This window comes from Apis dorsata, unplaced genomic scaffold, assembly GCF_000469605.1.
Source record: "Apis dorsata unplaced genomic scaffold, Apis dorsata 1.3 scaffold_112, whole genome shotgun sequence".
Lineage (NCBI taxonomy): Eukaryota > Metazoa > Arthropoda > Insecta > Hymenoptera > Apidae > Apis > Apis dorsata.
In genome coordinates this window covers 581,599-594,635 of record NW_006263407.1, presented here as the reverse complement: position 1 = coordinate 594,635, position 13,037 = coordinate 581,599, and the positions used below count along the sequence as shown (strand labels likewise).

Genomic DNA, 13,037 nt, shown 5'->3' with positions numbered 1-13,037 from the left:
TTTATAAAATAATTTATTATAGAACTACTATTATTTATATATATATATATATATATATATATATATTTGCATATGTAAACATTTAATTACTAAATATTTTCTAATATCCTAATATATTAGATTTCTAAATAGTTTGATAAAAATAAAATTTTAAACAAATAATAAAATTTTATTTGACAATTTAAAATAAAAAATTTGTTCATTTAGAATAATTGGATTAAATATTACAAATAATCAATTATTTCACTATTAGTTAAATTGATTTCATTCTTGAATAGAGATTTCTGAATAATTTATTTACAAATAGAATACAAAAAAAGAATAAAAATTACGAATATAGTAAATTGAATCATTGATGATACTCACCATATTAGAACTGTGTATATTTTATTTATTTGATATTTCTTTTATATATGTATATATATATATATATATATATATGTTAAAATAGAGAGATAGAAAGATAGAAAGAGAGAGACTTTGGATTTAAAAATTTATAATATTATCACACAATTACAAATTTAAGATATTGTATATTAATTACAATAAATATCAATATATTACATATATTTTCGTACACAACTACGTGAAAGTATAATAAATCATACACAGTAGTTTGATATAATATCACAGCAAGTGACGATTGGACTAAAATATGATGCACAAAAATAAATATTCATTTTCAATCATTTAAATCTAAACAAAGAATTGTACATAAAGTTTATAGAACATATTAGAATAATATTCATATATAAATTTTTTATCTTTTTTAGTTAATTAATTTTACTTTTTTATATTATTATATGTTTATAACATATACAAAAATATATCATAAGATTCATAATTCCATCACATAAAAAACTATCTCGTAATAAATATAACTAATATCAAATAAACGGTATAATGAAAATAGACATTACTATAGATTACCAACTGTATATTTGTAATTACCAACTCTATATTCTTATATTCTACTGATGATGTCGCCATTTTCTTTGCTGCATCTATGACAAACTTCATATACCTCATATGTTTCTGTTTGCGCGAAAAACGTGTACAGCGAAATGAAATAAACGTAAATTATAAAAGGATTTTCTGAAGAAAGAATTGTATAAAATATTATTTTAAAATATGAAAGTGATTGTCACTATTGTGTGATTATATTTTTTAAGCTAAAAAGCTAAAAAATTTATGATATGGCAGAAATTTCGAATTCTACTGTGTTTACAAACGATGCACCTTCTACTGGTGCCTCTGATCTTCTTCAACAAGCTTTTCAACAAGTTGTTGATGATGACGACCATGATAATGAGTTTGTGGCATTTTTACAAAATGACGATAATGATTCTCAAACTATTCACTTGACTCCAGAACAAGCAGCAGCTTTAGGCTTAACCTTTGAGGTAACCTCGAATGAAGAGGTTATATATCAACAAGATCAAGATAATACTACTTCAAATATAGCAGAAAATATTTCTATAAAAGATAAAATTAATGAACAAGATCAAAATTCATTATCTTCTCAGGAATCTATAACAATTGATCAGTTAAATTATCAATCTGAACAAATACAAAAATCCAATGAAACTGAATTGATTAAAACAGAGTGTATTGATTTTCAAGAATGGCATATGCAAAAAGTTTCTCAAACAGAACAACTTCAAGATCAAGTAGTTGAAAATGATATATCATTAGAAGAAATGAATTTGAATAGTCAAAATCATGAATCTCAACAAATACTTGAACATCAAAATAATATAATTCAACAAAATTCGAATGCACAGACATTAGTTTTGGATCAGCCTAAAGTACATGGAATAAAAACAGATATTACGCAAGTAAAAAATATTCATGAAAATGAATTGCAATATACTATTGAAGATAATATAGCACAAAATCAACTTAATACAATGCCTAATACTCAAGCGCAAATTTTACAAAAATTACCTGTGATTTTACCATCTTCACAATTTATTATAAAACCTGCACAAACTATATTAAAACCAGCTAAAAATATTAGATTACTTCAAAATTCGAATAAACTCTCTAACACAACTGTTAATTCCATTAATGCTGTACATTCACTTAATACTAATTCAAATCCTAATTCTGTATTACTTTCAAAGGCTACAATAGTAAATAATTTATCACCACAAATAATAAAAGCTACACCTATAACAGCTCAATTATTAAATAGTGGTATATCTGCACAATTATTAAATACTTCTCAGTTTTTAACTGGTACTTGTGACATACAAAATCAATCTGTTGGTACTTCACATATTTCAAATACTATTGTAAATACTACATCTGGAGCAACGCAAAATCTTGTTACTTCACAAATACGTTTGTCTCCAATTGTAAAAACATCACAATCTCTTCAAAAAGGAAATGTTCAACAATTTTTAACTCCAGTGCTAAAAAGTGCATCAACTGTGCTTCCAAAGACTAATCAAATTCTTAATAATACCAATGTGGCTACAGCTATTCCTGCACAATTTTTAAAATCTGTACAAATCCCTTCTCAGTTACTTAAAACAAGAACCACTATTGGTAAAAAAAATTCAGGAATAATTGGAACAGCAAAAACTACAGCTAATTCTGATACACCTGTTGTACTTCGAACTGCATCTATTGTAAAAACTCAAGATTTAAAAACAGTAACAACAAATTCTATTTTAAAACCAACTCAAATTTCATCAACACCTATATCTATTTTAAAACCTCAAACAAAAATTACATTCAACAATGCAACTAAACAAAATGTGAATATTGCAAACCAAAATATTACTAATGTTTCAAGTAATTTACAAAATAATTCACAAAAAACGCCTATAACACAACATAGCAATACATATGAATCTATTAAATCAATTCAAAATGAAACTACTAGACAAAAACTTAATTTTATAGTAAATGGCACAAATCTTAAAGTAAATAAAAAAGTTAAAAGTACTCCTATTAAATCTACAACAATAGTAAATGAATCTACAGATGCATCTAAGCCATTAGGTTCTAGTGAAAATCCAATACAAATAGTTCAGCAAGGTCAAACATTTCATAGGTAGGTAACAAATATTAAAATAATATAATTACCAATTATTTTATAACAATTATATTTATTCTAGTATGCAACGTTTAACACCAATGCAATTAAAACAAATTGCACATGTTTTGCAACAACGTAGCCAAGAAACAACTACATCAAATGAAAGAGTAGTATATAGGTCAGTATATATATTTATATACTGTCAGTATATATATTTATTTAATATTATAGAATTTTAAATCTAAATGATTTAAATGTACATTCAGAGTGGTATTTCCCGAAGAATTGGATTTACAAATTAGAAATCCAGGAAATTTATTAAAAAATCGTGGTGGAAAAAGAGGTAGACCAAAAAAAAGTACTATAAGACCTTCATTGCTTCCACCTAAACCACCACCAATTCCTGATGAAGAACAAGAAGAATTAAAGGTAGATTTTATTTATTTGTTTAAATTTTTAAATTATTTTACAATAATATATTAATATATTAATCTTTTTTTTAGGATGAAAGAAAAAAAGTTGTGGCCAGAACACGATCTGGTAGACTTTCTCGACCTCCTAGACATATGGTGCGAGATTATAAACACTTACATCATTTAGATTTTCTACAACCTGACTTAGATGATTCAGATGGTGGTTATAGTGATTATAATACTAATAATGATAAACTTGAAGAAGAAGAATCACCTAAAGAATTATTAACAGGTCTTGAAGTACCAAAAAGAAAAATATCAGATCATTTTAGATGTCCTACATGTAATAAAATATATTTAGGGCGTACTCGTATGGCAAGGCATTTTGAAATGCATCCTGATCATGGAAGTCCTGAGCAACTACCTCCTCCAACACCTGAACCTGAATTAAAACAAAATGGAGGACAAGATCCTTTAAAACGTAAAGGGAAAAAACGAGGTCCTTGGGCTTATGTTACACCAGAAGCTAAATCAGAAAGACGCCAAATAAAATTACAAGAAGCGATTTCTGTATGTGAAAATCTCGAAATAATAAAAATTGCTGCGAAACCGGTACTTAACGCACAATCATTATTTGATTTATTGGTACTAAAGTCTGAAAATAATGTAAGAAATTTTTTGGACGAGTTAAAACAATTAATGGATAAAATACGAGAAAAAGTTGGAACAATGTTAACAATTGCAAATAGCGATGAAGAATTAAGCGAAGATTTAATTGATATCAGTGAAGAATCACTTTGTGATGCTTTAGGTCTTCATCCAGGATTATATAAAATTAACAATGAAGCTCTAAAAAAAAGTGATACTTCTATTTGCACTACTTATGATAATAGAGAGCCACCTCTTAAACTTCAAAAAATAGATAATTCTGAAGATGGTAAAGAAAATATAGAGGAACGAATGTCCAGTGGTTTTTCTGAAAGTTCAGATCTTAGTGTTTCGGACTTTTTAAGTGATAGAAGAAATGATTCTGTAACAAATCCTACTTGTCCAGAAGTGCTATCTGCTTTAACATTAATGCGAAGAAATCCTAGTCCTGTGAATAATGCAGAGAATAATAAATCTAACAATGTTTCAAAACTTTTAATTTCAAATCCAGAAATTCAAAATCAAATTTCAGATAATCCTGGATTTCAAAAAGTTGATATCACTTCACCAAAAATTTCAAATTATCAAAAATCAGAGTCTCATAAAGAAAACTTTACAAAATTAGGAAACGGTTTAGGATCATCAAACTTTTGTAAAATTGAAGATAATTATGAACAATCTAAAATAGAACATATGGAACAAGCTTTTATAAAATTAGAACCAACAGAACAAGGTTTTGTTAAACTAGAAAATGGTTCTATGGATACTTATTCAAAACAAGATGCTCAAAATTTTGATAAAATACAAAATGGTTTGGACAACATGGAGAATGGATCTCAGAATTTTATTAAAGGATTCCAAAAATTAGTTTCCAAAATAATTCCTATGACATCATCAGATTTAAATTGTGTTAAAACTCAATCTGCATCATTAGATACAGGTTCTTGCAAAATAATGCCTGCTACTTCTGGTTGCAAAATTTCAGATAGCCTGCCTATACTTCAAGATGCAGTACCAATAATTTCCAATAATTGTGATTCTAATATATTTGGCAGTTCAGAAAATTTAGATATGTCAAAAATAGCTCAATATGATCATATAGCACATTTAGATATTCTAAATACAAGTGGAGTTATAGATAAAAACTTATTAATCGATGAAAAATTAGTTGAACAGTTACATCTAGTAGATCAATCAAATTTAGTTGATGAACTTGTATCTGAACGATTAAAAAATATTATGCCAGATAATATTTTAGAAAATAATTTGATATCAAATAATTCAAATTTAGATACTGATCTTGATTTTGAAGCATTAAGTGAAGAATTTAATAGAAATACTAGAAGTTGATTCTTGGATGATAGCATGCAAAATGTTCCTAAAAAAATTGAAATAATAAATATAGTATATAATAATATCAAACTTATGCAATTGAAATTGTATATGTATGATTACACAATAATGTAGATATTTTTTTATAGAAATTCTGACAGTATCACAATCAATATATTATAACTTCCATATTTGAATGAAGAATACTACTAACAGTAAGATAATATGTCTTGCATTCTGACATATATGTAAATAAGACTGTTTCTGTTATATTTATTGTGTATAATGTATATTTTATATGAAAAAATATAAAAAAAGATAGTCATACTACATCGATAATATCAAAAATGTATCAATGTTCATTAAAAAAGTTTCTACTTTGTCAGATAACATTTCAACAAATTTTTACTGAAACATAAATTTTTTTTTAAACAAATAATCTTTATAATCATACACAATACAATTAATATTTTCAGTTAAATTTCTTGAAAAAAAAGTTTCATATGATAAACTAAAAAAATAAGAAATTAAAATTATATGTTAAACAATGTAAAATATAAATATATAAATTTTATGTAAATATAACTTTTCATAGATATTAGTTATATAATCAGGTAGAAATATATTATAATTCTTTTTAGTTAGAATATTACAAAAATGATTATGCACAAATTATTTTATGATTCAATTTTGACTTCCTATATCTAGTGAATATTTATCATCTGTAAAATTTGTATTGCTAATGGATAAAATAAAAATTGTATTTATATTATATCAATAATTTCATAATAACTGTAATAACTGTAAAAAAAATAATGAAAACTGAAAAAATGAAGATAATGATTTCAGAAATTGTAAGTAATAATTAATGAATAAAAGTGAATTATTTACAATTTTTGTATGAAATATTAAAAATACTTAATACACCAAAAAAATAATTCCATCCACATTGTTATAGCATTTATGTACAGTGGAAATTATTAATTTTGTATTTATCTGTAAATATGTATTATACATATGTAAGAAGTTATTGATATAATTAAATGTTAATGGCACTAGTAATATTAGAATAATTGTAACTAATCATAAAATGCATTAATTTTGCAGGTTTAGTTCCTTGTATCTTCAAGATACACTTTCTAGAATCTGCATTTTCAAACAAATATAATATGTTTATACTTGTCTATATTCATATTAATTCTTTGTGATCTCAGGTACCAATTGTAAACAGAACTTCATAATTCAAATATATTTCAATTTCATATTTTGGTTTTGTGAAATTATACAAATGGTATTTGAAAAGCCACAAATAAATGATCATTCTGTTAATCTTTGTTTTATTTCATAGTTATAACTTATGATATAATACAAAAAAGTAATCATTGTAAACACTGAATTGTTTTTGAAATAGAACACTTACCAAAATTTATGTCAATAATAATTTATTACCTATGTCCACTCTCTATTAACATTGATTCCAAGAATGTTGTCAAATTATATGGTAATAATGGTTGATGTACCCAACTAGCAAGAAACAACATTTTCCATGAATCTGTATAATAATGTGCTATATTTTCTAAAACTTTAAGCTTTACTTTTAATTCACGAGAATATGCATCATATATTGATTGTGCAATTTCTCCTAAAATTAATCATAATCCTAATAAGATAAATTAATTTCAAAAATTAGATTAAGTTTTATAAAATATAATTATAAATATTTTTACCAAATTTTAAATTAGGCCATGTTATAAATAACTTGTTTATATTAGTTTCTAAAGATGCCGTTATTTTTATATGTTTTGTGATTTGAGCAAGATTTTCTACAATAGTATTCTAGAAAAAATATTGTAATAAAAACATTTTTGTTATAATAAAAATATGAAAAGAAAAAGATGAAAAATATTAAGAGATGCATTACCAATGAATCACAAATATTTTCTAATTTATCACATTGTTCTTGCAAAATTTCAGAATAAGAGTCATCCTGTTTTATTTGAATTATATTCTTGAGTAATATTATTCCTTCTAAATGAAGTGTATTCCATATTTGTATATTTTTATGAATATCTGCAATTAAATCTCGTATATGCCGAGCAGAACCTGTTAAATTTCTTCCTTGTGTTGATTTTGCATGTGAAAGTTCTGTAATATGAATCCAATAAAACATATTTTTTATATGATTTTTTGCTTATTTATACATTATTAAAAAATGAATATAAAACAATAAAAATTAAATTACTTACTATTAACAGGAGAAAATTGTTCTTTATTTTTCATCTGTATGTGACACACTTTTTTAGCACAGTCCATCACAACTAGATTTTTATAAAAACATTAATAAAATAAGTAGAAAAATAAATACTTAATGATTACATATAGAAATTAAAAATATACTTATAAACATTTATATTAATTAATTAGAATGTAACAATAAACTTGTTCGTTCAATCGATTAATTTATACATATGTAATTGTAAATATGAAAACCTTATATAGTACAAAGAATATTTGTATATAATTATTACTCAAGTAAATATAAATATAAAAGATAAAGATTATATTTTTGATAAGTAATAATAAAATTATAGAAATTTGAAAGATTGTTTTATTGGTTAATTATGTTAAAATAAAATATTTTAAAAGAGAAAGAACCAATGATAATAACATTTCCGTTAAATTCCTAATTATCAATTTATATATATTTATATATGATAAATATTAAATAAAATTTTATAATATTTTAAATTTAATTTGATTTTATTAATTTTATAAATTACTTTAAAAAACTATTTAATTGTATTTACGTTCAAATTTTATGTAAAATTTTAAATATTTATCTTTGCATTTTAAATATATAAAAGCAAAGGATATAGATGGCGCCTATGATACAGTATGTATTTAATTATGCGCTAAAATCGAATTTAAAATATTTTGTATAATCTAAAAACAGTAATTTTTTTATTATTTAATTTATTATTTTAATACAATACTTTTGGGAAATATTATGAAATATTTTTATATTACAAAATATATCATAAATTGATCAATTAGATTTAATTTTTATTCCAAATAATAAATTTTAACAAATGATATAATGATATAAATATTTAGTTTTAAAAAGTAGATTGAAGAATTTACAATTTTAATAAATTTAACATATTAAAATTTATTTGAACAGGAATTAAAATTATAATAAATATATATAAATTTTAATCAATAATAAAATTCTTTTTTTAAACGAATAAATAATAAAAAAATTATTTATGTTAGAAAAATATAATTATTGATTGTTATTATTATTATTATTTCAGAAATAGATATGTATAATTTAAAAATAAATATATTGTTACAATGCTTGGTCGTTTTTAAAAAAATCAAAAATATAAAAAAGAATTTAAGTAAAATATGTAAATTATGATTAAAATTATAGAAAAAAATTTATATATATGATAAATTGAAACGAAAAGGATCGGATGTAACGCGGTTCGGCTCTGTTGCTTTTGTTCGGAGAACGGTCGAGGAACAAGGTCACAGATAAAATGGCAGTCGTTGAGTGGAGTTCAGCTGTGTCTCAATTATAATTACGTGGTCTCAAAAATTGCAGGAACATCTGACAAGAAGAGAAGAATGAACGTGCTTCAGGAATTAGTTTCGAAACTGAAGTCGAATAGTTGTCATTGTCAAGTCTCATAATAACACATACCGGCTTCTTATTCCATTTTTTCTCGACCAATCTAGTTAGTTGTACCTCAGAGTCGAGTCTTTGTGGCAGACGCGATTCACGTTCTTGCATCTCGTAGATCACGTGAGATTTCTCTCTTGTGCTCCGACTCGAGATTACCTCATGGGAATCGATCAAGCTACTACAAAGCCTTCGAGTTATATTCATATCAAGAAGATTTGACTTGATGCCGTTGTGCGTGATCGTAATTAAAGTTGGATCAATCCTTTAGAGCGATTATTAGCGAAAAAGATCGATTTGAATTTTTTGGCGTCGAATTAAAAAATTTGTTTAGAAATTTTTTTCGGCGGGAGATACACGTTTGAAAGAAAAAAGAGATCTAACAATGTGACGTAATTTCATGATAATAGCTCCGAATGTTAACACCTGAACAGATAAACGATCGAATTCGTGATTTGAGTTTGGTAATCGAAAAAACGCATATAACGAAAGTTTAGTTGGTGTTTGATCTTCATTACATTATTTCGTCGGTGGCAACGATGAAAATGGAGGTAAGTTTAGTGCAATAATATTAAAAAGAAATTTTTTTTTTATTGTTTGATTAAAATATTTGATTAAAATATTCGTACGAATCAATAGTATAAAATTAACGTTTTTATTATGTTAAAATAGGTTTCATGCATAAATAATCGATGTTTGTATCGATATTTCTGTATGATGCAAAAATTATGATTTAAATTGATCAAGATAGCGGTACTTTTAAATGATTAAACGAAGAAACATGAATGAAATTTCTGATTTCTATCATGGACAGATCTGATTTATGTCTTTCATTATCAATTGCATATTACCAATTGCAAGATGTATTTCAAATGAATTAATAAATTAATTATTCAAAAAAGTATATTGAAAAAGATATTACAATACTTGACTTAATTTAATTGGACAATTTGAACAAAATCGTTTCATGTATATTCGAAAGTAGTTTATCTAAATGAAAAATGAATTTATGTGTTAGCATATTGTTCTCGAAAGACTGGTTGAACGACTATTCAAATCAAATTATACGCGATTTTTAAATGTAAATATTCAATTGATGATTTTTTACGGAAAGTTTGATATTTTAGTTCGAAACAATATACTTTTTCAGCATTTAATATAATTAAATTATGCAAAATATTTGAACTCGTAATTAAAGTCATTATTCTATTCATTTCTAGTTAAATTGAAATATTTTATATAAACACATAATTAAACAAAGACATAATTAAATTTATCTTCAGTTTTTATTTATTTTTTATTTATAAATAAATATTTTAATATTAAATCAAATGATTTAATTAAATACATAATTAAAACCTTGTAAAATAACAATGAACATTTATAATCAATAATATTTATAAATTATTATGCTCCAAATAACCATTAAAACAAAATTTAATTCAATTTTTTTTATTATTTTTTAATTTTGAAAATTAAAAATTATAATAATATTAATAACTATAATATTATAATTATTATAGTTATAATATAAATTATAATTATGAATTATATATATGATATTATAATAAATATTAATAATTAATAATTAATAAATACCATCATCAAAAATAAAGATAAGAACCTTTTGTAAAAATTTTTAGAAATATTTCAAATGTTTTTAATGCGCATTGAATATCATGGAATTCAGACAAAAATGATTATTAACAAATCAATGAGATTATGGAAAAAGTAATCCAAATGCAAATTGTAAAAATAACTGGTAATTCATGATGGATTTCCATTCGTACATGAGGAAACCGGTATCGTGCATCTTTTCAATATGCATATCTATATCTATATCTAACTGATTTTTTACATAAATTATGTAGCCCATCGAACAAGAGACAAAATTTTTCTATGTATAATATTCTTATAAATTAGCCACAGTTTGAGTGATTAATAATTTCCGTGGATTATAATTATTGCATTAAAGAAGTTTCGTATGCTTTATACATTTCTTTATTTTATCAATGCTATTTAATTTAATTGCATATAAGTTATGTAGGTCATTGTTGATTGTAGCACATTTAATTTTATTTCTAAAACGATTCGACAGATGTTTCAACGTCAGGTATGAGAAATTGAAACAGCTGTTGTACTTTCAGCGATCTTGATGATAATATCAAATAAAATCTATCGATAATGCTTGAGCATTACTTAAGAACTTGTTCAAAATCATTTTTTTTTTAAAACTATTAAAATTTTTTACAATTACAATTTGTTTAAATCGTATTATTATATAATAATAATATAATAAATATATTATATATATATTTAAATACATATATTTAAAATGTGTACAGTTGTATATTACTATTTTATTTTATTTTATTACTATCTTATAATTTTATAAAAAATTTATTTATAAAAAAATTTTATATTAAATAATTTTATATTTAAATTTATTTTATAAAAAAATTTTTTTCGTAAGTAATTATCCATATTATTTCAAGTAGGAAGAATAGATATATCATATGAGTTTATTAAAAAGTCTTGTATTTCACTAAATAATTATTAATGATTCTTGTCTGGTAAATTATATATATCGTCTATTTATCATCATGAACAGATCTTGTAGTCTCAAAATTTGTCGAAATCGAGCGTGTATTGGCAAAGAGAAATTTTAAATCAGTTATAGATGCAAATGAAAACGATGATAAAGGATGTTTTAAGAAAAAAAAAAGAAACAGAAAGATGATCGTTGGCCCATTTTTTTTAGAAAGGAAACAAGCATGGGTTACAGTTAAACAACTATACTAGCCATGCCATTTAGTTTTCAATGAGCAGCATTCCAGATTGCTGACCAACTACAGCTGCTCACCTGGAAACCCTTCAAGAACTTGTTTCAGTAATATTTGGTTCCTACGCGGAAGTGCGAGTGAAACACCTGAGCGAATTTACTTCCTTCTGCCAACGAAAGAGCTAAAACTTCATTCTTTTTCTTGGACACACCAGAAAATAGAAAATAAATTGTGTGTAATCCGTATAAGTTAAATTCGAAGAATCTCGCAGATTCAGACGATCCAGTGATTTATTGGCCGAATTTCATTGTTCAAAAAGTTACAATGAAGTTGTGAAATCGTACGTTGAATCGAATGAAACTCTAATTACAAATGCGTATCTCTTTTCCATGATCTGTATTTAATGAAATTTCATCACACGTGAGAATGACGAAAAAAAATGATTAAAATTTTTAAAACAAAAATAATATTTCATTTAACCCTTATATATTGTACAAATAACTGTTATGATTGATATTTTTCAATAATAAGCTTATATATTAAATGATTTTATAAGAAGTCATTGAAATTACTTCGATCTTAATCAATTATTATTTTTAGAGACAATTATTTATATAAACAAATGTTCGATATGTTATGAATTAATAATGTAAGTTATATGTAAATTTTATTATCAAATCAAGAATTTTTTCATATAAGAATTATTGTTATCATTGCTATGAAATATTTAAATCATAGAGAATAGTCATTTAAATGAAATTCATTGCGCATATTGGATGATGGATTGACAACAATATCGACCTTGATTTCGATCTAAGATCTTTTAGTTTAAAGTGTTATGATATTTTCAATTAAATTTTCATTTATATATTAAAATCGATAGTAGACGTTTTTATTTTTCAATAACGCAATATAAAATCAAAGGATAGTTATCGATCGTGATATCAATTGATAAAACCTGATTAAAAATGATCAGATAAAAGTATGTGTGGCAACAAATTCAACGAAACGTTTCGCATTGTTTTATATTATTTTTAAAATTGCGAGAGTTAGTAAGCTCGAAAAACAATTTTGATTTATAATTGTGTTAAATAACATGGAAGTGACTTAGATAATATAGTGACATA

The 13,037-nt window shown here is 24.0% G+C and overlaps 3 protein-coding genes across 3 annotated transcripts in view; 2 read left to right on the top strand and 1 right to left on the bottom strand.

Annotated features, from left to right (window-relative positions):
• Positions 1–241: 241 nt before the first annotated feature.
• Positions 242–5,497, top strand: LOC102673147. The gene is made up of 4 exons (XM_006612427.2): positions 242–3,064; positions 3,129–3,227; positions 3,316–3,478; positions 3,553–5,497. The coding sequence occupies exons 1-4, from the start codon at positions 1,197–1,199 to the stop codon at positions 5,458–5,460; spliced, it is 4,038 nt and encodes a 1,345-aa protein (XP_006612490.1). The 5' UTR covers positions 242–1,196; the 3' UTR covers positions 5,461–5,497.
• Positions 5,498–6,766: 1,269 nt separating this feature from the next.
• LOC102671934 (cyclin-dependent kinase 2-interacting protein-like) lies at positions 6,767–7,912 on the bottom strand. Its single transcript, XM_006612417.2, has 4 exons — positions 7,689–7,912; positions 7,364–7,587; positions 7,170–7,278; positions 6,767–7,084 (listed from the first exon to the last, which is right to left on the bottom strand). Exons 1-4 carry the CDS (start codon positions 7,753–7,755, stop codon positions 6,888–6,890), a joined length of 597 nt encoding a protein of 198 aa, XP_006612480.1. The 5' UTR covers positions 7,756–7,912; the 3' UTR covers positions 6,767–6,887.
• A 1,063-nt stretch (positions 7,913–8,975) lies between these two features.
• The window catches only part of LOC102680887, an 8,617-nt gene continuing 4,555 nt past the window's right edge, over positions 8,976–13,037 (top strand). The window contains exon 1 of the mRNA XM_006612396.2: positions 8,976–9,678. Coding sequence (XP_006612459.1) covers positions 9,667–9,678 — 12 coding nt within the window. The 5' untranslated portion in view covers positions 8,976–9,666. The remainder of the gene's footprint in view (positions 9,679–13,037) is intronic.